The 27,981-nt window shown below is 41.6% G+C and overlaps 3 protein-coding genes across 3 annotated transcripts; 2 read left to right on the top strand and 1 right to left on the bottom strand.

The window, feature by feature from the left end:
- The first annotated feature begins 3,918 nt into the window (after nt 1-3,918).
- On the top strand, nt 3,919-7,296 carry LOC137899344 (complement C1q tumor necrosis factor-related protein 7). Its single transcript, XM_068743375.1, has 3 exons — nt 3,919-4,083; nt 5,760-5,996; nt 6,523-7,296. Exons 1-3 carry the CDS (start codon nt 4,062-4,064, stop codon nt 7,149-7,151), a joined length of 888 nt encoding a protein of 295 aa, XP_068599476.1. The 5' UTR covers nt 3,919-4,061; the 3' UTR covers nt 7,152-7,296.
- A 1,026-nt stretch (nt 7,297-8,322) lies between these two features.
- On the top strand, nt 8,323-21,533 carry cc2d2a (coiled-coil and C2 domain containing 2A). The gene is made up of 38 exons (XM_068743585.1): nt 8,323-8,328; nt 8,568-8,648; nt 8,756-8,900; nt 9,432-9,523; nt 9,629-9,702; nt 9,753-9,894; nt 9,985-10,173; nt 10,273-10,432; nt 10,511-10,647; nt 10,737-10,877; nt 11,301-11,501; nt 11,642-11,748; nt 11,848-11,988; nt 12,226-12,382; nt 12,557-12,565; nt 12,768-13,039; nt 13,116-13,293; nt 13,426-13,579; nt 13,704-13,851; nt 14,322-14,460; nt 14,556-14,759; nt 14,866-14,958; nt 15,049-15,140; nt 15,729-15,743; nt 16,518-16,685; nt 16,789-16,846; nt 16,934-17,043; nt 18,056-18,152; nt 18,253-18,351; nt 18,442-18,618; nt 19,640-19,843; nt 19,920-20,009; nt 20,096-20,209; nt 20,320-20,454; nt 20,537-20,659; nt 20,745-20,803; nt 20,880-21,057; nt 21,175-21,533. The coding sequence occupies exons 1-38, from the start codon at nt 8,323-8,325 to the stop codon at nt 21,358-21,360; spliced, it is 4,875 nt and encodes a 1,624-aa protein (XP_068599686.1). The 3' UTR covers nt 21,361-21,533.
- A 409-nt stretch (nt 21,534-21,942) lies between these two features.
- On the bottom strand, nt 21,943-27,956 carry fbxl5 (F-box and leucine-rich repeat protein 5). The gene is made up of 11 exons (XM_068743372.1): nt 27,840-27,956; nt 27,074-27,289; nt 26,369-26,464; nt 25,990-26,185; nt 25,452-25,637; nt 25,198-25,323; nt 24,934-25,088; nt 24,758-24,840; nt 23,864-24,583; nt 23,282-23,430; nt 21,943-22,959 (listed from the first exon to the last, which is right to left on the bottom strand). Exons 1-11 carry the CDS (start codon nt 27,921-27,923, stop codon nt 22,883-22,885), a joined length of 2,088 nt encoding a protein of 695 aa, XP_068599473.1. The 5' UTR covers nt 27,924-27,956; the 3' UTR covers nt 21,943-22,882.
- Nucleotides 27,957-27,981: the final 25 nt, after the last annotated feature.

Raw genomic sequence — 27,981 nt, forward strand, 5'->3', positions numbered from 1 at the left:
TTGTGGCACATGATGAGCCTGTGTGGCAAAAAAAACTAACAAAAAAATCCTGTTAAGAAGCAGAGTGCTGTTCAGTGGTTTCTGTTTGTGTCGTCCCTGTGCTGTGTGACTGTTTTAGTCGAGACTGAGGCTCTAGTTTAGTTACCGAACGGCTATGTAGAGGAGAGTTGCAGCATCAGGCCTGTTCCTGCCTTCACCCTTCCTACCCCGTGTCTCTGTGTGGTTCCAAAGGTTGCAGAACAAATGCAAACACACAGACTCAATCAGCTTGGATTTGACCTTGAGGAGGCTGAAGGTCAAGTTAGCAAGCCTCCTCACAGCTTCTTGTAGTCTAGGGAAACTCTACAAATGGGGACGACGACGGCCTCTCGGCTCACGCTAAAACTGAGTCTCCCCTCTTTGTTTGCCTGCTTGCTTTCTACCATCACCCTTGAATTACTCAAAAGAAAAAAGAAATACATAAACATTTAGGGACAATCTTTCTGTGAGGATGGTGGCCCCGGCCGTCCGTCTGGTACTGTACAAGTGTGTCGCTCTTGTGTTGTGGTTTCTGTGCTCTGTGCCCTGGTGTATGCTCCTTGGTACTGGTGTTTGGGCATCGTGTGTTTAACAAAACCTTCATGAAACTGAGACTTCAAGATTATCAACATCTAGCTGTCATATAACTAGTGTTAACTTACCCAATCACTGGCCCTCCAATATGTTTTTATAGTTTATATTATGCACAGTTTTCTATACCCCTCAGTCATTTGGTTTTGTATCCACCCCCCTTTTAGTGATTTCAGTGCAGATGTGGTTTCTCTGAAGTCTTCACCTATTTATAATTCTAAATATGTTTTTTATTTTTTTATTTTATTGAATTATTTCATGATTACTTATTTAAAATGTAGCGTGAAGCAGTGGTCTTAAGTTATCTATATTCTGTAGAGGTAGAGGAGATATGTTAATATATTCTAACGTAGTGTGGATGTTGTGTGGTGTGGGACGGCGATGGAGGCGAGAGTTACAGAGCGAGCTCCTGTCGTCTCCCTGTGGCTTTAGTTCTCATGACGTGAACACGTATGGATATCGTTACCTGTAACACTTGACTCTTGCTGTTTCTGTGAGGTTCTATTTTCTACGTTGAACACTGTTCCTTTGGTCTATATGCGTCTTTGTTTTTGTAAAAATGGTATTTATTTCACTATTTTTGTAGACAAAAAAATTATTTGAGTTTGATCGTATTTTTCTATTTAAATAGGACTATTATACAATTTATTTCCCCCTACCCAGTACTAATTATGTCCAAAACTTCTGTTCAGAAACAAAGAATCCCATCATTAGCAACCACATCAAAGGTTTTTATATACTGTTGCTTTTTATTTTGATACACATGACACATTTAATTTGAAGGAAGGAAACGTGACGGTTTTATTATATTCTTGGAAGACACTTGAGATTCTCCCCTGTTGCATCGAGGCCACAGCTGCCTGTCCTCGTAGATGCTATGAAACTTGAATATAACACATTTTGAAAGGCTGACTAACCTCGAATCTGTGTTGTGATGTGCAATACTGTTTCTAATGTTTGTATAAAAGTAAGAACTACAGTGTAAACCTTTTTAATGCAGATTTATTTTTTTCATTGCATATTTTGCAGATTTCTGATCCACAGTGTCATTTTTTACTGTCAGAAAAATAAACCCCGTTTTTTCATTGCAACTATTTTTAAATCCAAATATCTTTGTACTGATGTAAATGATTGTAGTTATTTTGGATAGTGTTTTGCTAACAAAAGGAGAGACTTTTTCATGCATATTTATATTTCATTTAATCTTGTTTTAACCCATATTTGACTTAATTTAATAGCAGAATTCTTGGAATAATTTTTCAGATTTAAATGTCATTGGTATTATTTTGTATTTTTATGTGAAAATACACTATATATGAACTTAAAATGCTAATTGCTAAAATATTATTTTGGGTTCATTTATTTTTAAAGCTAAACATTTGTAATTTTATCGTGTTTAATTTCTAAATCAGAGTTTGTGTTTAAATTCACAAAAGTGGTTTAAGAGGTGTTTGGATTGTAATTATTATTGAATGGTTCTTTGATATGCAAAATTAATATCATGTTTATTTTTATTTTGTTGGTTTTGTATTTAAATGGGGTGTTGATTACAATCTTTTGGTTTCTTTCACTTCCTGAATAAATACCCATTCTGTTTGGACACAACACTGCTGCATGCTGCATGTGTTTTCATAAAAACTCAGAGAATAAAAAATTTAAATAGGAGAAAATATTCAACAATTACAGATGCATTGCTATGGATACATTTAAGCACATGAAATGTAATTATCAACAATATTTACATAGCTTTAATTTAGCTTCCTATCATGATTGCAGTCTGGTTAGAATTTTTCAAGCATATTCCTAATTTACTCATGCAATGTAAGAAAGTACAAGTACTGCAATAAAGTACAATTTGTAAGCAGTTAAAATGCACATTTCCATTTTCTGATCATTTACCACCATCATGATAAAGTTCAAAGAGTTACATGGTTCTTTGTTTCATGATTCATGTTTCAGGTGTCAATTCAGGTGTAAATGTTCATCCAAACAAACCTCTTCTTGACCTTTTCAAGGTGGTCACTTGCCCTTGTCCCCACCTCCTCCCCACATAGTCCCTGCCCACATCACATCACCGGTCCTTGTTCCCGCCCACGCTCCTTCTGCTGCAATAGTAGCGAACGGGCTAGTGAATTAACATAACATGACATCATCCAGTCCCTTCTTTCACCTTTCATACCATTTTTTTCTTTGTTTGGCACACATTTTTTTAAAAAGTGACTGGAAATGACATCACAAATCAAATTCTAATTTTAGGACAGGTTACATGCTGCTAATAGAGATACGGGGTTCCTCTTTAAGATATGTAGTGAGCACATTTTCCAGAGTGCTAGCACCACTGTGAGAATTTTAACGTGTGAGATTTAGTTTTTATTGCACAGTCTAATGGGAGTCTTTACTATTGGTTCTGCTTCTGGTCTGAAAAGATGGGGACATTGTCTCGAGGCAATGTGCTACTCATGAGTTCTGGTCTGGTTCTGAATGAAGGGTGTGAATTTCAACCTGGAAAGAATCAAATCATATTGCCAGATTGTGTGCCAATTGGGTCATGGGTCTGCATCTCATCCGGGGTGCACCCAGAGAACCCAAAGAGACAGGGAGAACTTACAAAAGCCACAAAGAAAGGAATCTGGAACCTTCTTGCTGTGAGGCAATAGTACTACCCACTGTGCCACTGTGCTGCCCACACAGACAGCAACAATCTGTAGAGCAGAAGATAAACATTCTCAAATTGGGCCAAAAGATAAATGGCTCCTTGAGAAAGTTCAACTTTCATAAATCATACATATGTGTACAATCTTAGTGTTTTAAGAGATAAGAAGTAGATAGAAGTTGAAAGATTTTAGTTTCTCTGTTTTTTCATGTTGTTTTGAATAATTGCACTCCTCCAGAAATACTGCAAACCTTCACCAGACTTTTCATCTGCATTTATGTAAGTAGATAATGACTGATTTTTCTTCTTCTTGGTATCCTCCTATATGCCATGGCAACCCCAAAAAAAGTCCCCCAAACACCTCCATCTAGAGGAGAGAATCAAAAATACCAGTGACATCAGCACTGAGGTCAACATGGCACAAATGACTTGGAACCTTTTATGCAGTAAACAAGCTGCAGAACTGGTGCCTTACATACAAGGAGTCTTTATCCATGACATAAAGGAGATGATTCTGTTCAAGCTTGGGTGATAGTTGTTTGCCTTGGGAGGTTTATGAGGTACAAAGAAGGAAGAGGATGAGGGGAGGGGAAAAGAGAGAGGAGAAAGGGTGCTGGTTGCCTCACTAGAAGACGCTGTCAGCGACGAAGCAGCTGAGAACTGCATGCAGATGTGGGAGAGCCCTGCAGGAAAAAGATGAATAGCGTGTTAACCGAGGCAGCCAAGGATCAGAGGGGCTGGGATCCTAGCAGATAGGACCAACACGCTCAACAGTGGGAATTTAATTTTAGGTTTGGAGATGAACAGCTGCCAACCGAGGGGTAAGAACACCGGTCACATACCTCTGTCTGCACTGCCCATACAGAACGTGCTTCATTCACGATATTAACAAGAATGACAGGAATAGTGTCTTTAAGAAATCCAGTCGAATTTGATGAGCGGATACCTTCAATACCTGCTTATATAAGTCAGCACACACACACACACTGTATATGAGGTTGGCTGTGTTTTGAACTTGTTTTGTCATGTACAGAACAGGATCTGCTGAAATAGACTCCAGCTGTTTGTCATGGTCTGACATAAATTACAAACACCTAGGTTCTATCAAAAGGCGTCGCTTGGCCACAGACATTTTCCGTAAATGTTATCCAAACAACTTGTCAATGATGATACTCTGCCGACTGCTCTTTCCCAGGGAAGGGATAGAACAGTGTTTGTGCAGTATCATTATCAAAGCATACCAGCAACCATTAAATAAAACACACTGTATTTAAGACTTGACAGTATTTTTCTTTTTATTGTTTAATAGCAATGTATTTGCTTTTGCAAGGGAAATTTTTGTGTGTGTGTGTGTGTGTGTGGATTTGATGTAGACCACTTACATGACTATATTATAAATAATTATATGAATGCTGACTTTGCTGCAGAAAAGCATTAGCAGGCAGGACCTCACAATGACTGTGACCTCAAAATCAAATACCTACATGCCGCAGTAAGTACGTGGAGAGGCTATGTATGTAGAGGCAGGCAGGCTCGGCTTGCTTGTGTGTACTTACTGACTTCCTGTTTTTCTCATCACAAAACAAGTGTACAAATCCAAGAACACATGTTGCATTAAAAAACGCACTTAATTGAAAAAAACTGAGAGTGGTATGAGCGGTTTGTGTAAACCTGACACACATGTTCCAACGCCTTCACTGATCAGACATCTGGGCCAGATGCTAAAGTCCCATTCTCCCACCCACCTGGGCAAATAACAGATATATGTATTCAGAAAGTCGCAATGTTAATGTCAAACTTTTGTGATCAAATCCCCTGACGGTTTTTTCGGTCGAAGAAGTCAACCCGTTGGGGAAATTCCACACATGGTTTTATTATTGAAGCGGAAAGTTTGCCAGAGTGGATTTAAGTGTTTCGTCTTTCATTCGGCACTGCTAGATTTTCATTAACGTTCCTATTTTGGAGCTAATCCTGTTTATGAATCACAGTTAGACACACCAGACAGAGACTGTGTTCGACTTTTTATTGTGTAAATGTTTCCGTAGGCTCCAATACCATTGCTTCATGATTAGGTTCCCTTGCGCTTGGCTATTATGTCATAAGTTTGGAATGTTTTGGCAACGCTGCAAACTTGGAACGGAGACAAAGCTTTTGTTTGGGATCTCACAGGCAATTCTGTGGTGAAAAAGAACATCCGTGTGCGAGTCAGGGTCAAACAGCAAGAGTCACAGCTGGCCTCATGGTGTTTTTTGATCAGTTATTATTTTCCCTAATATGCTCTTCTTCTGTCTCCGCCCATGACCGCATGTCTGGAAGTGGTTTATTGTGCTGTTACAAACTGATTACAACTTCCCACTTGTGACTCAGAACCTGTACAACATTCTGGTGCACATTACACTGCAAACATAAAACTACATGCAAGTTTTTTTATATTCTAATATAAAGTAGATACATATTACAGATGTCCTTAAAAATGAATTATGCATTGCATTTACAGATCTGAAGGTGTGGACACTGATGGGAGTAGTCTGTCTATGCCACTGTGCCTTTGGACAGCTGTTTGGGGCCAAACTGAAGGGAGGACCACGACTGATCTGCAGCGTCCCTGGGGCACCGGGCCCGCCTGGAAAACCTGGTCCCAGTGGGCCTTCTGGAGCACATGGGAATGTGGGTATCCCAGGAAGAGATGGCAGAGATGGCAGGAAGGGTGAAAAGGGAGAAAAGGGAGATCCAGGTATACCTTGAAAAACAAACAGCTACAGCATGGATTAATGTGTGCAGATGAATAAAAGCTGGCAGAGAGACTCATACTCACTCCTTCCTCACTCGACAGCTGGTGCAGAGATGATGAGCTGATAAGTTCCTCGGGAAAAATGCATTGCGATTATTAGCATAGTTGTGAAATGAAGTGCTCGGCACATTTTGCAGATGTTCAGAAAAGAGAAAGAAAATGAGAAGCCGGATCATCGCAGGGCCATACGAAACACAAAAAATACACACGCTTACACACACACCTGTGGACAATTTTATGTGTGACAAATTCACCTAAGTTGCATGTTTTTGGTGGTGGGAGGACAGCGGAGAACACGGAGAAAACCCACTCAGACACAGGGAGAGCATCCAAGCTCTGTACAGAAAGGAATGTTATTGATAATGTACCGGCAAATGTATTATTATTGTTATTATTATATTTCTTATGTAATATCATATAAATAACTGTGTATAAAAGATCCCAGAATGATGTTTTTTTTCTCTTTCAGGGATGAAGGGCAGAGTTGGCCTAACTGGTAAGATTGGAAGTCGTGGAGATCGCGGCCCCGCAGGCAAACAAGGCCCCAAAGGAGAGCATGGAAATCAGGGCCTGAATGGCTCTATAGGCCGTGATGGGGAGAGAGGGGAAAAGGGTCAAAGAGGCCCACGTGGAATTGCAGGAACCTGCAAGTGTGGCAGTTTACTACCAAAATCTGCCTTCTCTGTGGGAATCACCAACAGTTACCCCACAGAGTACAAGCCTATCAAGTTCAACAAGGTCTTATTTAATGAGGGTGGACACTACAACCCGCTGACGGGCAAGTTCATCTGTGCATACCCAGGTGTATATTATTTCTCTTATGACATTACACTGGCCAACAAACACCTGGCTATCGGACTGGTCCAGAATGGACAGTATCGCATAAAAACCTTTGATGCAAACACAGGGAATCATGACATGGCATCTGGGTCCACTGTATTGTACCTGGATCCAGAAGATGAGGTGTGGCTGGAGATTTTCTATCGTGACCAAAATGGTTTGTTTGCGGATCCAGGCTGGACTGACAGCTTGTTTTCAGGCTTTCTTCTCTATGCAGACACAAACTATTTAGATGCACTGGCAGACGACTATGCCTAGAACCTATGGAACATAAATCAGTCACTGTTGTGTTTCAACAGGTATGGTATTGTTAACCTTATTTTTGTACACATTTTTAATTTAGCTAAAAAAAGCCTGTATCAACTAATTTTATTTTTATATTTTTTTGAATAAACTTTATCTGACGTTGTGATTTATTTGTTTTACATGGAAGTTGATTCAAGAAAAAGTATAAATGAAGTAATTTTGACACCAAAATATTGAAAAATTAGTCAACTGTAATGTTTATACCTGAATTAATGTTAAAAACAAACAAACAAATACAGGGTAAGACAGTGTTTTGGTATAAAAGCAAAACGCCTTCTCGGACTCCGTAGTGGGCGGAATCCTTCCGGTCAAAAACTATTGATTGACAGCAGGTTGGGCGAATGGTCTTCTTAAACTGCTTTTGCCTATTTAAACTGTGCTTATTTTCAAGGTCGGTTGAGGAGTTGTTTATCTCGTTACCAGGTAGCGATAGCGGTGCTCGTTTGCAATGTACAGGAAGAAAAATATAAAAAACTACAAATCGGGTTATGCACGAAACGACCGCAGGGATTCTTAAACTGGAATAAATTCGCTGGCTATAATTAACATTAGATCACGACAACAGTGATCAGTCAGTCCCCCCCCTCAAGAATTATTTTAAGTTGCTGAAAATAAAAATCTTACTGCCACCCTGGCCTCCTCAAGGTAATGTTAGATTTTTATTTATTGGTTTGTGTTATTAACTACTTGAGTGTTGCGTCGGTGGGCTATCAGCACATCCCTCTTTAGCTAATTAAGCTAACGAAAGCTAAACAACTACCTCTTTTATCCCTTAGTGACATTCGAGGCAAACTGCGAAAGAAACACCGTGCAGTGCAGGAAACTTTGGCAAAAAATAAAAATGAGGATGACATTGAGGTAAAGTTGTTCAGTCTTGAATGAATGTCATTGCAGTTTTACAAGCGTGTTGTTTCTGTGGACCGTCTGGGTTCACCCGACACAAACTAAGTAAGCGCCTTGTTCACAAGCATCAACTTGATTTTTAAGAGGGGTGGCTCAATCCATTCACATTCAGAAACACGCAGACACGTAAAGGAGCTACGAACACTTTAGTGAGTGTAACTATGCTCAACAGGCTCTGGTACCATCTACAAAATTGAGGAAGGGGAAGCTACAAGCTACAATGGAGGTTGGTGTGTGTTTAGTAGCAGACTAGTTGTCCTTCTATGTGTCGCTTGCTGCTCAACAATCTCTTCCCCGCTCCCATTTGCACTGTAACAGCTGTGTGTGTGTGTGTGTGTGTGTGTGTGTGTGTGTGTGTGTGTGTGTGTGTATTTGTGCTGTAATGGCAGCGTGGATAGATGTACAATTTGTGCATTAAGTACTGCTGCTGTACTTTGTTTTAACTGGATGCTTTTGTTGCGCTAGGATCCACAAAGTAGTGAGGAAGACCCTGGAGAGACCCTGAAACGCACACTGAAGGATCAGAGACAGAGGCGAAAGAAAAGGGTACCTGTTCCGGTTGTGCTTTTCTATGATCTCATTTATACATTTCCTTCTTGGTTTAGGAGGACATGTACACATACATAACTATTCCATCTCCCTGCATCGGTCAGGTACTTGAACGGTCTTTAGCCCAGGAGTCCCAAGACGATGATGTGGAACTCTCCACTATTCAACACCCCAGAGAGGATGAAAGATCAGCTGAAAAGGAAACCGCTCCTGTGGTTTTGTCAAGACCTCCAACTGCTTCTCTGAGAGGTTAGTGTCCATGCTTTCTCTACGCTTGTTTCTCTCCTTCAGTGCTTTAAGATTGCTATCACGGGGCAGGATAATAAAGTCAATAATAAGTGAAACTTACCCTCTGATACTTGGCAGCATACAAGGATGTTCTGGTAGAGATTTCTTTTTTCCCCCCCACAGAGCGATCCAAACATTTCAGATTGTGCCACACCTTTCCCTGAAGCATTAAAAATGATCAGATTTCAAAATTTTAATTATATGTCAACATAACTGAGGGTGAGCAAGGTCTCACTGCAAATATTTGGAACTAAATGTAATGGAGTAATTTATTTTTATTGGTGTTGTTGATGAATTATGTACGAAGGACTTTCAACAAGGGCTTTTTTGAAATGCTTCTCTTAGACAGGGTGTTGTGACTGTACTTGTACCGTAATACACATACTATTGTTTGATTGTACCTGTACTGCTCTAACATTCTCTCTAATAAATATTTCATCATAATCAACAATGGTAATAACAATATTGTTTCATGACGTGTTTGTTCTCCAGGTCGCTCATCACCTGTTCAGCTCACTTCTGACTTGCCGGGTTTAGAAGACTTTGTGAAACAACGTTTAGAAGAGAGACTCAGAGCAGCCAGAGTAACCTTTTTATTTTTGCATTGAGTATAACATGTTTGAACAAGATCAGGAAAGACGAATATGAAAAATAGCATACTCCAAAATGACCTGCTTTTGTTTTTCCAGGCTAAAGCTGAGAGCCGCCAGCAGAGGGAGCCCACTCTTGAGCTACAGGCTCTCAGAGACCGAGACACTGTAAGGTTTGGGAGAGGTGAACATCTAACATCTGTGGCTGCAAATTGTCCTCCAGCCATGATTATACATATGTAACCCAGTCCAGTAATGGAGGTTTAACTCCAAGTATTTTACAGAGTGATCAGGACAGATCTGGAGGACATGATGTCTCTCTTGCTCTCACTACCAGGGACAAGTTCCAAAGAGCAGCGAGAAGAGTAAGGCTTGATACAGCGTTGCACAAACGATATTTTTTTATTTATTTGAAAGGATAATATGTGTTGTATTTATTTATGTATTCTTCACAGGTAGCTAAAGACCTGCCGACTGCTGAGGAGGCATACAATTTTTTCACATTTAACTTTGAGCCAGACCCTGAGGATGCGATTGAGAGGGCTAACGGGAAAAGACAAGCATCCGAGGAGGACAGAGATGAGGACCAGGAAGATTCTCGAGTAGATGAAGATAGTAAAGATGATGATGATGATGATGAGCAGGTTAAAAGATGAAAAATGACCTGTGTGTGTGTGTAATGATCAGTAACTGTAGTCGCATGAGTACATTTGCAGTGCCTCCTATTTATGACCATGTCACAGAGAGGTGGTGCCCCATTACTGCGTGGTGAAGAGGAAGATTTATTTATCAATGAAAGAACATCGAAGGACTTCCTGGAGCTGAAGAAAGCAGAGTATATGGGCTACAGGAAATGTATTCAGCGAGAAAGTCAGCTTCTATTCACGCCGAGTGTTCAATCAGGTACTGTACCATTTCTGACTGTGCCTGATGGATATGCATAACTCTGAATGAGTGTCGTGTGTGAATTCATTGTCACAGTTCCAACCGCCATTAAACTGCCTGAAAACGTGAAGCCTCGCTATCTGGAGGATGAGGGCCTGTATGTTGGGAAGAGACCTCCTGTATCACTCACCAACGAGAACATTCTGGAGAACCGCATTTTGCAAGTGGAGGAGGTAATGTCAACCGGCTCGACAGTATCCCTGCTGCTAACTATAAAGACAAATCCATGATGGCAAATATTTCATTTGAATTCATTTTTAAGGGAAGGAAATGGTTTGGAGATGACGGCAGGATCATGGCTCTGCCCGACCCCATAAAAGAATCATCCACGAGGCCCCCTCTCTTCCACATGGAGCATGACCTGGACCCTTTGCTGCAGACCGTCTACAGGAAGGTCAGACACGCCCACTGCAGCTCTAACTTCAGTCAATCCATTCATTTACCACACCTGAAGCAGCAACCGCTTTCTTACGCTGAACGTCTTGTGGTTCACTGAGGTTGGAGCGTTCGCCCTTTGCCATTTCGACAAAAGCAAAAGGGCAATTCTGCATTTGGTGCAGAGGAGGTGCTTGTTGTTGGCAGAGGTGAAGGCTGAGACATCTGAGAAATAAACGTTACAGTCAGTATATCAAAACTACAGATGGGCTTTGTGAGCAATGTGGAGTTATCTTCTGAAGAATAGACAGAACTGAGATTGATTCTAAGTCAGAAAACTCCAACACACACTTCATAAAGGGTAGTAAAGCAGACGCGCTGAGTATATAATATATGAGTACGGTATATGATTTTCCTGAACATGACATGATGGTTGATGTTCTGTCCCCAGTCCAAACATGCTAATCTGTATCTTGCTGGTGCAACGGACCCAGAGGGTGACTACCAGCTCGATGTTGATGTCTCTGGGCTGATCTTCTCCCATCATCCCCTCTTCAGCCGTGAACACGTGCTGGGGGCCCGTTTGGCTCAGCTGTATGATCAATACCTTACCAGGCAGCACAATAATCTTACAGGACACCTTACCGACAAGGTGAACTTCAACATAAAGCTGTCACAACCACTCTGGAAGGGATTTCTTTTTTTTTTTTTTACATTATTTAATAGGTTTAGAAATGCACCAAATCAGTCATAAATGCATCATATTAGTTTTGCATTAACCGTGTGCTCTAGTTGAAAGGATTGAGGAGGGCACTGCAAAATATGCTTGAGAGCCACAGCAGGCAGAGCCTCACGCAAGCTATGCAGCAGAGGACATCTGAGTACAGTCTGGAGATCAGGTGAGTCCGCTGGATCTTTCTCAGTATAGACATAGATGCTGGACCTTTCAGCATCAAGAGTTCAATGTTGCTGTTGTGTTTTTGCCCTGACAATGACAGGAACACTCGACTGCTGCGAGACGGTGAGCAGGAGAAGGACAGGACTCTGCTGAAGAACATAGTTAAAGTATGGAAGGAGACCAAAGCCCTCAGAGACTTTCAGAAATACAACAACACACCCTACAAACTCTACCTGAGGAGGTAATTGGCTCATGTCTGTAATAGTACATTTGCTATAAATGTAATCTATAAATTAAATGTGCAGACACACAGTATGTGTTCAGGAGAAATATGGTAATTGTATGTCTCTCTCCAGGCCTGCATATAGATCTTGATAGATAATGTGGGCATTGTATTCTACAGATTCTACTACAAAGCCTACATATTACAATAACTTTGTCCATGATGTGATTGTGTGTGTGTGTTTTCTTGCTGCAGAGAGAATGTGGACCAGGCAGCAGATAATCAACAGTGCGAGGATGAAATCTTGGCAGAGGTTGTGGAATTGGAGGCAGAGAGCGAGGAGGATTACCAGAGGAAGCTGGCTGAGTACAAGAAACAGCTGGAGGAATGGAAGCTGTGGAGAAGGAAACAAGTACCTGCTAATGCGACACCGATAAATGGGATATGATTATTTAACACTAGACATATTGATACTGTTACTCAATAATAAATTACACGATAAAAGTAACAAAGGACAGTATGTTTAAAGTGATGTCCGAGACAGCAGTGACAAGTAAAGTCGAGTTTATCTGTGTCTCAACCGAAGAATGCTAAAGTACATACCGGTACCTGTTTCATGATTATTCAGCTTAGCTTAGTCATATATTACTTTAAGAACACCATATGTTACCCATAACAAAGCTAAATTGTCTAAAATGAAAATGTCTTTGTGCTGTTTGTGATTATGCATGCAGTAAAACATGCACTTTAATTCACTACAATACGACACAATAATATGCTATGCGTTCTGCATTCAGAAAGCCAAGAAGAAGCAGAGAAAGAAGAAGAAGAAGGAACATGAACAGGATGACACAGAAGAGGAGGATGAAGACCAGGAGGCTATCGAGTCAAAGGGACCTGTTGAAGATGGCCCCCCGAAGCCGGATCCACCGGAGAAGCCAGAGTTTGATGCCATAGAGCAGCATGTCAGAGAGAAAGCCTCCAGAATCCGTAGGAAGCCAGGAGAGGCCATCTTGATCCCTGAGCTTACTGCATCTGGAACCATCACTGTCAGTGAACTCTGTCCAAGGTATGACATAATGTGATTTGTGAAGACAAGAGCATTGTCGACATGTCTCATGATGTTGTCTTACTGCTTGTCTCAGGGCGGAAGTGGTTCGAAGAGAGGACGTTGCGAGGCGCTCTCTTTTCATCAAGATCCTGTACAATGACAAAGAAGTTTCTCGAACAGACAGCCGCGCTCTGAACACAGAGTTCAGAGTGCACTTTGGACAGATTTTTAATCTCAAGATAGTTAACTGTCCCCAAAGCATCAATTTGCAGGTACAGTGCAGAAAACGTTATACTGTCACTTTGTCAAATCTACACATCCCGTCTGATAGATTAAATGAACTAAATGTAAATGCAGTCTTTTGTCTTTTCTGTCCATGTATGTGTGTGTGCGTGCGCGGATAGGTGTTTGAGGCGATCGGCTTGTCATCCTCCCTTCTGGCTCAAGTGTTTGTTCCAGTGCCAGAACCCTCGATTGTAGCTGGCAATGCCCATCTGGAGGAGTTAGAGTTTAGTAGCAACCAGAGAGTGATGTTTGACCACGAGGGTGTTGGGAGTGGTAAACAGCTTGATTTTATTTGGAACAATGCTGCCCAACAAAATGTGTTCCCTTTCTAGGATAGCATGGATGCATGAATGCAATTCATAGCCCTCATTTCTCAGTCCTCTGTGTGCCTCGTCAGATGTGCCTCTCTCCTTTGAAGCCGATGGAAGCAACAAGCAGATCCTGCTGACCTCTGGGAAGCTCTCGTGCTGCGTTTCTTGGGGGGTTGGCGTGGACGGTGTTCCACTTGCCCCTCCTGTGTCTCAACAACATGGTGGTAAACACAGGTGATTTTCACTCGATGGCACTAGTGGTTTAGACTATCAGCTCATTATTCTGTGTGATTTCACTCATTGCTCGCCGTGGTCCAAACCACAATGTTTGCAATCAAGCATGGAGTTTCCAACCCTGCTTGCAACGGGTGATTTCCGCATATGTCAGCATAAATTTGGGAGCTTGCTCAGACCATAAAGTTGTTTGATATAAAAAAAAGTCATGGAAAACCATGAACAGTCCTGTTTAGTGATGCATTCAAAAGATTTGCGGACAAAAATCACATTCATGTCTTCACATTACCACAGAAAATCCCACGATGGTGCCTGAACATGTAAGACTCTTTATAAATAGTGCTGCCTTAGTTTAAAATAAGCTTCAGTGCTGTGCATGCAAGCATTACTTTACGGCCTTTGATGCAGTAAAATTAGACCTAGCAAAAAAAGAATTGGTAGAATCTGATCACTTATTGTGTGTTTCTTAGTGCCTTGGGTCACCTTGATGCAGTCGCATATATTGGGGCATCTGGATTATATGACATGAAAAAAATTGGAGAGTGGGCCACACAGTCACGATTGGACCCCAACGATCCAAAGAACGCCGCCATCATGCAGCTGCTAAAGGTTGGTGTCTGAAATAAGTACTTTGCACAAGCAAATGGTCTCAGTAATTTCTGACATTTGAATTGTTGCAATAAAAACATGTTGTTTTTGACCAGGTGGCCAGCAGTGGAGCGGTAACAGCTCCAGAGTACTTCCGTCTAGAACAGCTGCAGGAGGAGTTTAACTTTATAACTGATGAAGAGTTGGAGAAGTCCAAAAGATTCCGCCTGCTCAGGCTCAGGAACAAGGAAGTTGCCGAATTTCGCAATTACAAGTGCGTTCCTGTTCTGGAGAGGGAGATTCATGATAAGGTGTTCCAGGTCAGACTTAAAGTAAAACCATAACTATATTCCAGAATATTATTGATATTGTAGAATGTGAATTTTTTATTATTATTATTATTATTTGTATAAAAAAATATTTCAGGAATATGAGCAAAGACTGAAAGAAGATGATAAGATTGACACTAAAGAACATCTGGATTCACACCGAGCCTTAGTGGCCAAATACCTGCAGAAGGTCAGTAGTTTAAATGACGTATGTTTGTATAACTAGTCTTTAGCAGCATAAGAGCACTAAGTGTCGTGTGATCTCACCGTTCCCCCACAGATTCGAGAATCCGTCATCAACAGATTTATACTTGCCGAACATCACTACATTCTGTCTGACTTGGTGATAGAAGAGGAGATTCCAAGCATTGGGTAAACTCTCCCCAGTCCTTTATGACTGAATGTTTTACTTTACGTTTGACCGCAATCTTTCTCAAATAATATTCCTTCATGTTGCTGTCAATTATTTCAACTACAGACTCGAAGTTCATGCAAATATAAAGAGTGATCCTTCCCATGTTGTATTTTTATCAATTCTGTGTATCGTCAGCTTGTTTCTCTTGTAAAGATCAATTGAAAAATCACAAGTAGTGTCTGCACTTCCTGCCCATTTCATAAAAGATGAGATGGCTTGGATTAATTTGCATTGTGGGTTAAAGAGCCAAATCAGAGAGAGTGACAGTGCCTATTTAAATCACAGGCTGGTGTTAGTATATTTCTTGGCTTGGTGCTGCTTCAGCCTGTTTGATCTGGAAGTCAACAAGGAATTTCCCCTGCCTGAATACCACACCCTTCTAGAACTGTTCAAATACGATAACGATAACAAATAATTAGCAATTCAATTCATATCCTCAATGGCAGATTTGAACACAGTAATGTCAATATCAATCATGTTTTTGGGTGTTTTTGAATTGCCATTGATAGTGAGTGTTGTAATCCATTCTGTTCCATTCTTCACAGTGGTCCAGGTTCAGGGTATGTGCTGAGAGTTTCTTTCTTTTTCTTCCAAACTCTGTGTCCATGTTCCTTCTTTTAGTTTGAACCCTGAGTATCACTAGAGTAGATATGATAGATTTTGTGTAGTATTCAGTCCTTTCAGGATTTTGCATTATATGTTATATGTTATAATATTATAATTTTATTATAATTCATTTATTATATAACCTGCAAGAATTAGTCAAATGTGTACCTCATATTTTACAAAGCAAAATGTGTAGCAAACCAATATAATGAATCTATTCCTCATCAAATAATGCACTTTATTGTCCATATAATAAACAAACATCAGACGTTTATCACATTTATGCAGTGTAATAACAAAGCCACAAAAATGCAAAGACCTGTGGGGACTGAGTACTGTCGGTGATAATAATCCTACCCCGTGCTTTGAATGAAAATGTTTTTAATCTCTGAATAAATAATCTGCTTTTGATATGATATAAACTTTAAATACAATCACGTTTGGCGAGTACATACGGTACCTTCGGCAAGGCAGCTAAACATTTACTGGATCCCCACCTTGATCCAAATCTGCCTCAAAATGGAATTACGTTCTTTTCAAAGTATCATATCTAAATTTTAATTTAATTGAAGTCCATTAAAAGCTACTGGAGATATTTTGCTAACTAACATACAAACAGACGGAAAAACAGCGCAGAAAATATAACGTCTTTGGCGGAAGTAATGATCAAGTTATATTACCTGTAGGTTGTTTACTAAATGATAATGGCTATTTGTTGTTACAATCAGGATTCTGGGAATAAAGCTTTTTAAGATGGCTGAACCCAAACGACTGCTGAAACCACAGAAGAAGGAAAGAAAGAAGGTGGCTGCTCAGAATCTGTCCGATGGAGACATTAAGCTAGTGGTTAACGTCATGCGGGCCTATGACATCCCGACCCGCAGACCCCAGAGCAAGTGAGTGTCAGATTCAGTTTTCATACAGAATGCATTTTACCTGTCAGTGTGTTTATATTTTTACTTTGTGTTCATTTTGTTAACTTTGTGGATTTTATTACAGTAAATCAGGACAGGAGTCCCAGAGTGCCATCCAGGACAGGGACTGGCTCGTCAGTCAGGTACAGTACAACTTAACAGCACTCCCAGTGAATCTTCTTCAGCATGGGACCTATATATATACGAGTGATTTTAACGGTGTGTTTTAGGTACAACTGAGGCCCTTTGTGGAGGTTTCCTTCCAGCGTACCATGATCCAAACAACCACAGCAGATGGGCCGAACCCCATGTGGAACGAGGAACTACACCTACCATTTAGGTGACAACTGTATATTTAGAATTGCACTACAAATATATTCTTTTGCGCAAATTTCTAGCTACCTGAGGAAGCTTAAATCAGAAGTGATTAATGAAATTGAAAATAGTACCTGGCTACATCACACATACATTTTGAAGACAAGAAATCCAGGAAAAGATTCCAGAGAAATAATTCAAACACTCTTCACCATATTTGTTAGATGACAAATATATGTTAGATAACAAATATGAACAGATAAACAGAAATGTTTAGTGTTGTGTTTTATGGCCAATCTCAAGTCAGGTTACATCTACCTGCATACACACAACCCCCTAGTACAGGGCTGTCAAATTCATTTTCTCCGAGGGCCACATTAGCATTATGTTTGCCCTCCAAAGGCCAAATGTAAACCGTAACACAGTAAAAAATGTCATTTAATGTAAAATAAATGTAACTTACTCCTTAACATGCTGTTAAATAACTATTTATTTTTTATTTAACTCTTTAGCCACCACAGTAATTACAATAAAATATTCAGTTTTGATATCACTTTTTTCAAAGGTTGTAACTTAAAAATTGTTAGAGATAAAGCCATACTGTAAATGAGAAAAATCATAAGTATGAGCCAAAGTTTGTGATGGGAATAAATTAACACATCTAATAATGTGGAAAAGTTCCATTCAAATGCAATCATCACGCAGGAACAAATATAATCGATACAAAATCAAAGCAAAACCAAAAAGCCACCACCTTGTTTTGTCATGGACATGCGCAAAAGATAAAGAACATTCCCTGAGTCAATGCAGCTGAAAAGATGGCATTTTCAGGATCAGCACTGGACAGCGCCACATGTAGTCGGCTATATATGGAACTGTCCAGTGCTGAAGTTCGCCTTCAGGATCAGCACTGGACAGCTCCATATAGTATAGCCAACTTTGACACATGTGCCCTTGTACATACTGTGGCTAAGCATAATCGACACAGTAAGAACTCAAACAAAGTGTATTTTTCTCCTTCTGCTTTTTCTTCGCAGAGCTCCAAATGGTGACTACAGCACTGCTCGCCTGCAGTCGGTCAAAGACGAAGTGTTCATTAACTTATTTGATGAGGTAGTTCATGAAACTGCAGTGGTGAGCAAAATACCGTTCGCACTATCTCGCCTTATGAATAGTAGTAACATCAGAAAGTGTGATTTGATTGCTGCATAATAGAACACATTTTCCTCCTCAGAATGACAACGACAAAGGGAAATCAATACACACCCAGTTGGAGAAGCATTGGTTGGGCTCTGTCAAGATTCCTTTCAGCACCATTTACTCTCAGTGCAAGGTGAGTCTTCGTCGTTATGTCTTTATTGGCTTATTGGCATGTTGACTGCCTTAACTAAAGACATGTTGTTGTTTTTTTTCTATCGGGAAGATTGATGGCACATTCAAGGTGAATACACCCGCCGTGTTGCTTGGTTACAGTACAGAGAGGAACCACGGTGCTAATGCCGGTTATGATGCTTTCCGGAGCCTGAGCGAGGGAACATTTATGACACTCTACATCACCATCGAGCCCCACCTGGTGCCTGGAGACTCCATTCGAGAAAAGGCAAGTCATGTTAAAGTGGAAAACTCAAAGATGGATGCTGTCAGGTGGCGTCATTGTGTGCTAGTTTGTCTCAGGCTAACGTGATAGCCACGACACAACAGAAACTGCTGACATGTTTTCCATGTTGGTGAAGTACAAATTATTCTTAATTATCATGATTGGGGAAAGGAATGTTTCTGCCTGGTTTCTTAATGGTTTCAGAGATCGCGCTTCAAGAATCACTATTTTAGCATTCAGAAAAAACTGTAAATATACAATCTGTGTACTTTCCTTTTTTTTATGACTCTCATCGAAATGGTAATATGACGCAATCTGGCTATCTTGCATTTACTCTGATAAGGCTGCCACGTCTTTGGCAGAGAGATCAAGTTAAAAAAAATATGCTGTACTCTGCTCTCGGATGCATTATAAAATACACATTACGCAATTACATGTTGTGAGTAGGAAGACACAATGCCTTGTGTATTTAAGTGTCCTTTATGATGAGAACGTGTTCAGACTGGCCCACATTGATTTGGTCCACAGTGGACCTGAGAGCCACTCCACTAAAGAAACTGCTTTGCCCTGTCCTCAGCGCATTACATTTCTTACACAAGACAGCTTCTGATTTTGTTGATTATGTTCTTTGAGATGAATGAAATCAATATGTTTTTTCAGTTGTGTTTTCATGTTTGAGCTGCTCTCCTGATAAATTGTGAGAGTCTAGAAATATTTTGTGGGCTCACAATTGTGGGTGAATTGTTTTAAATTCTGTATCAGAAAGGGACGGGGTTTATCTTTTAAACTAATTCCTGTTCTAAGTATGTGCTTATGAAGCAATGTTTTTATTTGTTCTCATATTTTTGGTTCTTGTATGTCACTTATTTACTTGTGATCTGCTGCATGTGCTAGATAAAGGAAATGAAGGTAATACTCCTATTTCATTCACTTTGTTCACCACAGCTCTTAAAACATGCAAATCCTTTGACATTGTTTTGGCATCTATTCTTGTGTTCTTACCTTTGACATTTTTTTTGCACAGTTTGACAGCCAGGAAGACGAGTATTTGCTGCAGGCTTCAGACAGATTTGAGAGAGACGCAGCTCGGGCTCACCCAGACCGACCCTGCATTACAACCGTCACAGACCTAAATGGGAAGTCGGTCTTCATCACACGATACATTCGACGACTTAACCCCCCGCAGGAGTTACTGGATGCATTCCCCAATAACCCCCAGGAGACCACAGTGAGTCGATTGATTTAAAAGACATGCAGAGAGGTCGTGTTTGAACGTACTGACAGCCGATTGCATCCTCTCACAGGCCCTGGTTGCCCGGTTTGTGTCACTCGTCCCATCTCTGCCGGACAGGGTTTCCTTTTCTGGCGCCTGTGATCTGTGGAGTACCTGTGATGTGAGAGAATGCTCGCTGACCTATCGGGCTTGGAGATGGAGGGAAATGCCCATCTCCATTTGTGTTAATCTGTTTTTTGTTAACAGCAATTCCTGATCCTCCTGGCGGGAGACGAGGAAGAGCATGCTGTATTATTGTGCAACTACTTCCTGTCAATGGACAAGAAGGCCTGGCTAATAATCGGCACTGCTATACCAGAGGTGTGTAACGGTCATTCAAGTCTATGATGGTCTCTGTTGTAGCAGTGCCCCTAGATGTAGTATTGTGTAGTAGTAGCTGCACTGCCATTGTTGATCTTTTTCTGTCCTAGGGACCCACAGTATATGTGTTGACTTACGAGCAGAGCCGCTACCTGATCTGGAATCCCAGCAGTGGTCAGTACTATGGACAGTATGACACCTTCTGCCCGCTACACACAGTTGGCTCATTGGTCAATGCCAACAACGTGAGTAAAGAGAGAAAACTACACGTAGCATTTAAGTTTCGACTGTCACAGCAGAGTGAATGTTCTCTGAATTCTTATTCAGGTGTGGCTAAATATTCAAGAATACAAGTCGCCAATGATGATGAGTTTCGACATCACCAAAGCCAATTTGTGGAAGCCGTTTTTCTCCCGGTCCTTCCCTTACCCAGGGTTGGCAAGTGTACAAGTGAGCGTGCAACATTTCTGCACGGTTTTGTTAAATGTTCACTTGCAGGCTTCCTATTTTCTGTCCTCCTTTTGCTTTCCTTTAGCCAGAGGAGCTGGTATATCGGCGCACAGACAGAGCTGCTGCCGCAGAGCTTCAGGACAGGTAATTCTTGGTTGTGACTTTGATTTGTCACCGATCCATTCCAGACAAAGCCCAGTAGCCACCTCGCTCTCTGCAGAATAGAGAAGATCCTGAAGGAGAAGATCATGGAGTGGCGGCCGCGTAACCCAACCCGCTGGAACCGCTACTGTATCTCCACCTTGAAACAGTTCCTGCCCAAATTGGAGCAGATGAGGGGGCGTGGTGGGGATGAGGGTCATCGCCATGAGTTACAGAGCCTTCTGGGAAACTACAGGGTAAGAGATTACTGTCACTCACTACAAGATGTGATCACTCATTTCAATGGCTGGCAGAAAACAGTTTATTACAGTAAAAACAAAATAATTCAGCAAATATATTTTTTCTCTCTCAAGATTTCGGGATTCCCCCTGCATCTACCTTTCTCTGAGATCCGGCCCATTATAGAGGCCGTGCACAGTACTGGGGTTCACAATGTTCAGGCATCAAATGTGGAATTTGCCCTTGCTGTGTACGTGCACCCCTACCCCAATAACGTCCTGTCTGTGTGGTTGTACCTGGCCTCACTCACGCGCATGTGACACAAGACTTTCGTCTCACTGCTGCATAGAAATTGATCTTAAGATGATGTAATAACATTACTGCAACTATGTTTGCACAATATTGTACTGTATAATCTAATGAATACAGTGTATATTTGGTCATTCTGCTTTTTCTGTACAGCGAATCCAAAACCTTTTCCCTTGAATTAAATAAGATCTTTGAACACACTCAATGTTTTTACTGTCAGGTAGCAGTATGTTTTTGGACCTATAAAATGCTTGTACCATTGTACTCTGTTTAAATCATAATAATTCATCAATACATCCACACATATGGGAAAACAGAGAACAAAATGATCGACAATCCAACATAACTGAACTAGCTTAAATCCCCGGAAGTTTAAAAGCAACACAAAAACATTACATTCATCACAAACATGAGATGTATTGCTGAGCTGTTGTGTTGTACTGCATTAGAATGTACAAATACTGATGACTCAGTGTACCTGATTATGAAATGTTTCCTACTGCTCCAGCACATTGAGATTCAATTTCCATTTTCCTAAAATGCATTGACAGAATACTTAAAAATGACAGACAACAGAGCTCACAGAGCCACCTTTTTTATTCTGTTTATTAATTGAACATTTCCACTTGAGTTCCTCATGCAAGACTTATGAACAAGCAAAGATCCTGCAGGAGAATGATTAAAGGTGAAAGACGACCTATTGGAACCTGACCAATTACACAGACGTCTCACAGTCACTCAGTAGTCCCAGCCCCCTTCAGGGTAGGGACCCGCTTTGTTGTTGTTGTTGTCCTTCTATGGGACAGTGGTGCATTTTTTTTTCACCCTTGGAGTGTAATGACAAAAAAATAATCTAAAAATTTGGTGATTTTGAAAATCTGGAATTACAAAACTGGACAAAATTCAGACTAAACTGAACGATGTGCTAATTCCTATGTTTGTGCATCTACTGGCTTTTCAGTGACTCGATCAATGACGAACGCCTTCATAAAGGTGTTCATCGTTGACGACATATTGATCAGTCTGACTGGTAACCGTCGACAACAGAACAGCCATCCTCAACAATCGGCTTCAATCAAAGGAAGGCAGCTAACCATTCAATTCTGTTCCCTTTACTCACCAAAAAGTGATGAACTTATTACAGGTTAAAAAAAAAAAATCTTCCTCGCTGATTATAAATAAATGGACCATCTAAATACTAGAGGTTTAAAACAGTCGTCAGGACAGTGAGTTTCTGTGGGAGAAGAAACGGGGATTAACCAGCACGCACTTGCGGTTTACGCTCCTCTAGTTTTTGATTTGTCGAATCCAAAAATGGAACCAGAATGAACCTATTCGGACACTTCAAATCCATTAAGTTAACTGTTATGTTCTCCTTTTTTTAAAAGACCATTTACATTTAATATAGATGGAAACAAAGGGAGGAAAGTTACAGTTTAATGCAGAAACAGTTTTAGGGACACAAAATACATCAAACGGTATTTCCAGAATAAAGTGCAAGAAGGAGACGTGACATTTCATCCTGCGATAGGATCACTCTCCAGAGCGACAGCAGGCCCTGAAACCACACTGCAGGTTCTGGCAGCCACTGGCCGTGTCTGCATGAGGACCTGGAGACAAACACCAAACAGTGGTCATCTCCTGAAACTCCAACTATCACACAGGTAGAAAGACTGATCAGGGACTACCGAAGGCGTTACACTGGCTCCCGTAATGCCCACTTACCTTCCACCACAGTAGCACCTGTTACTTACACTCGGACACATCCTATGCAAGTGGGGTCAAGTCATGTTTGATACAAATATGACTAATAAATCTCACAATGTTTCATATTGTCTAGAACAGGGAATTTAACAGAACACCTTAATGGAACGTCAACGAGTAGAAGTGAATGCTTGAGAGGGAACAGGACCCCCCCGTCGAGTGCGTTACCATTGATATTATCGCAGTAATAGAAGTGTTCATCATTGAGGGAAGGACAGGCCGACACCAGCTCCTGCAGTCCCACCTCAGTGACGAAGACACAGCCAGACAAGTTGAGATGCTCCAGGACAGGAAGCCCTCCGTGCTGTGACAGAGCCCTGAAACACAGAGTACAAGAACGTCGACATGAGCACGAACACCAGGCAACACCAGTCCTAAACCAATAAAGGCACCGCTGTTGACAAGACTGCAAGATCTACTGCGTGAGTAACCCCTCATAAACTGCATCGCACTCAAACTGTGGACGTGAGAAGGGTTGCAGGGAGGAGTTTACCCAGATAAGCTGCAGACTGCTTGCACATATTATCACACCATTTTCTGTGCGCAGAAATTGCTACACTTTGTTGAACACTAAACTATGTTTGAAATATCAGCGATAAAAACTCACAAAATGTTGTGGGAACCCTTCTAACAGCGTCGCAGCAGTTTAAGGGGCTTACGAACTACTCAACAGATGAAGTACCGGTACATGATAAATACGTAACATATAGTTTTGTATGTTTTGCAGCAAACCCAATTAATGAACTTTACCTCAAGCCCAGGTCTGTGACCTGATAACATCCAGAGAGACTGAGAAATCTCAAAGAGCGTTTCGCTTTTGAACGGTTAGTCCTGTTTTCGTGACACTGCAGGCCTCCTAGCGAGGAGCATTTAGTCCGAAACTCTGCAGTGCCGTTTCCTGTCTCGCACTGCGGCCCAGCAAAAGTCCTAAGGGCTATGTCATTAGTGCAGCAGGTGGAGTGACCACAAAATATTTCCCCAGACATGGCATACTGCTGGTGCAAATAGGAGGTGCCGGAGCCAGTCCTGTGTCCGTGTCTGCTGTTCCTCCTGCAACAGCATGAACCTCCCACAAGCTGCGCCTCTACGAAGTGTTTTGTTCCAGGGAGAAGCATCCAATCACGACGGCTCCACTCCGCAGCATCCTCGATATCAGCCAGCTCTGATGGGTCCAAGACCCACACTTGCGTGGGGGATGCGGCAGCACCCCAACGGCCAGTCCCTTGCTTGAAGATGATGGCCTGCCGCTTCCGCACAGCCGCATCAAGGTTCCTCTCTCCCATGAGAGCGACTGGAATCGGGACGCTTTTGAAAAGCTTGGCTCGTCTGTCCGAGCGTTTGTCAGAGCAGGTGGAAGACGCGAGGTCACCCAGCCCGACTGACAGTTTCCTCAAGGTGTAATCGGTAAGCTTCTCACAGCCAGACAAATCCAGGTGCTCCAGAGACAAACAGGCTTCAAAGGACAACCAGCTGAAAGAGGGAGGAAGACGGCAAGAGCATGCTGATGAGTCCCGACATCCCGCTACGTGAATGCAAAACACCGATCAGCATTGTCTGTATGTAAATCACTGACTCCCTTTGGATCTAGTTCATGAAGCGCATCAGTGATCCAATAAGCACCGCGAATAATCAAATACGACTTACCTGTCAAACGCAAAATCTGTCACGTCAGTCTGGGTCAGGTCCAGATGAGTAACATTGGGGCACAGACTCAGGATCTGCCGCACCTGAAAATAGTAAAAAAGAACACGACGGCTCAGAATGACCTTGACCTTCAGGTATTGTGTGACCACGCCCAGTTGTAATTTTGTGATGAATACCATTTTACTGGAGACTGTAGAACTGTATGCCAGAACAATGGACTTGACAGATGAGCCGACGGCTGGCAGGAGGTTCTGAATGATCCCATTCAGAAGCCTCTTCTCTCGCTGAGCGGTGCTAATCGCCAGGGAGCCATGCGTGTCGCCCGAAACATCTAAAAAGACAATGAAAAAGAATAATCTTCTATATAGAACTCATTTTAACCTACAGCTTCATGTCAGGTTAATATTGGGGAAAACACCAAGATGAAGGCAAACCCTCACCAGACTCATCGACATCAGCATCCTCATCCCATTCCTGATAGGCTCGACCCTCATTCTGCCGACTCTTCACCCAATCCTCATCCGGGTCCTGGTCCAGATCACCAGGGGGGCCGTTATAATAATCACCTTTAAAAAAAAAAAAAAAAAAAAAGAGAGAACACATTGAGCAGCACCGATCACCAAGATGAAGTCATTTTCACAGAAATATTGAGCCCAGAAAAGAATTTTCGTTTTCTGTGTAATCGCCATCTTACCTCTAGCCCAACGGACAGGGTAGAGATGCCTCCAGAGAGAGCCCATCTTGGACAACTCTGACCAAGAGCTGCACACCTGACTGCAGCGACACAGATCTTCAGGGCCTAAATAGTTGAAAAGCCTCAGCATGATTTCTGTAGGAAGCTGGGTGATGTGGGTTGAAGAGTTCCTGTCCTTTTCCAGTTCTGACAAGAGGACAAAGCAGCTTAGCTAAAAGACCAAAATGTTGAGAAACACCTACTAACAACATGACAAATTGCTAAGCAGGATGCTGCACGGGCCTTTCAAAATAAGAGATATTGTGTCAACATCCTGATGTTGTGAATTGTAGATTATTGGGACAGAGAGCCATATCAACGGTATAGGCAACATCTGTAACGAGACATACCGAGAGAAGCAGCTACTCATCCATTGGCTGTACTCACAATGTTGGCACAGTGGCAATAATGAAGTGTGGTAATATAGCCGCCCCAAAGCCTGCGCATGACCTTTGTTCAGGGATAAGTACTGCTAACACTTGGTAACCTAATCACTAACCATAGTCTGTCTTCTCGTGGTCGGCGTATTTAAAGGCTTTCTGCAGCTCCTCTGCTTGACTCCACAAACTGAAGCCCTTGAGCACCACACTGGCGCAGTCCCACTGCTGTTGGCTGCAGTGCTGCGCAATGACCTGTTTCTTGATGTCCTTGAGCTCCTCGTAGGAGAAGTACTGCATGAGCATTGGCTGAAATACCTGTAGAAAATCTCTCCTTTGAAACACCTTACAACAGCACAATTCAGCCAGGCTATTAAACGTTTTCTGAATGCATTTCCTTTAGCTTTTTGCCTTGATTATGAAGATAACTTGGTCTTACCCATAATTCAAGGACTTAATTAATGGACATCAGCAATTAAAATACATTTGAACATCTTATACCTCCTCTTCTTCCTTCATGTGTGGCAGAAAGTCTTGTGTGAAAGCCTCTAGTCTCTCCTTCAGCTGCTGAGCATAATTTAGCTGCTCATATTCACTCTACAAGACATAACGATACACAGCATTGAAATTCCTTTCTATTCCACTCAACATCTCACACATTTTCAATAACTTATCAAAAGTGCAGTCAATGTTTTTACCGTTTTCATGAGGAGATTATAATTTATAACCTTGAGAAACCTATTCTATTCTAGTTTTTCTTAGCAACATGAACATTTAAATATAATGTCTTCAAACAAAACAACAAAACATAAATTACTATTCACAGCATTATGCATCACACAAACAACATCTTTAGGAGCGAGTGCATGATCTCAGGTCAAAAGAAAAGTTCCATTACAGTATTTCTATGTTACAAAGCAAAGCAGAAGTTTGGATCGATTGCTTCATTCTGGAAAGGTCATTCGTTTGAGTTTGCCTACATCCTGAGTCATAAAACAGTCATTATTACACACTTCCCGCTGCATTTGTGTAATATGCAGCAAATGAAATATCTCAAGCTCTAGTCTCACATAATGAAAACTATTTCATGAAACTAGATGCAAAAAATCCATCGTACGTGCACACATTCAGAATATTTATTCTATTTGATGCGTCTGGTACTGCAATCTCAAAAAAAGCCTTTTTCTAATAACAGCGTGCATCTACCTTGACGCTGTGCAAGCCCTTTTCAAAGAGGGATAACATCTCGGAGAGTTTGTTGTCAGCGTGCACGTTGTACGCGGTGCAGCAGCGCTGCTGCAGCAGCCCGATGATGTACTCGTTCTCAATTTGTTCGTGCATCTTGAACTCCTTAAAGGTGGCGCACAGTGACTGCAGGAACGACCGGAAATCATTGTTGTTGGAGAAATTGGTTTTTGACAGCTGTGGAGAAACAAGAAAACGTTGATTTATGATACTGAGATCAACTTTTCACTTAAAACAGTAACGCATCGTTAGCTTATGTTAGCCAATGTCAGCCAACAGAGGGAGTCTAAACGCGTGCAACACATCCAGTAGGCAGTCTGAATAGCTCCAGTGTCATGTACAGTTTGTGTTACGATTGCTAACTTTGTTTCTCTTACGATAGTATGTCACATAACAAAATCCCTTGCGCATAAGTTAAGCTAACAGTTAGCAACTTAACCAGGCAGCACGTCTCGACTGATTTAAGGATAGGTTATGGCGAGTTTAACTAAATACGTGAGCCAATATTCGGATTTAAAAAAAAATCAACTATGATGCTAAATTCTCGACCATATTTCGATCGACTGAGCTTCCAAACGCTCCCAGAGGAGTGTTGAGAAAAACATCCGATAGTTGAGCAGCCCCGGACTGAGTCAAGCTAGCTCGTGTTGAGCTGTCCGATGGCCAAATACCTCCACTGATCCCTTCGTGGAAGTCCAAATGACCACCGACATTTACGCGTCCGTACCTTCTCACAGTACAGACCCACCAGCTGCTTCATTCGCCAGTGAGGCCCAGTAAAAACATCCACCTCGTCCGGAAAAGGAGCCATCTTCAAAAACTGAACCCCACTGCGTCATCCGCCTCGAACCGACACAATCAAAGGAGGA

This window comes from Brachionichthys hirsutus, chromosome 9, assembly GCF_040956055.1.
Source record: "Brachionichthys hirsutus isolate HB-005 chromosome 9, CSIRO-AGI_Bhir_v1, whole genome shotgun sequence".
In the NCBI taxonomy this organism is placed as follows: Eukaryota; Metazoa; Chordata; class Actinopteri; order Lophiiformes; family Brachionichthyidae; genus Brachionichthys; species Brachionichthys hirsutus.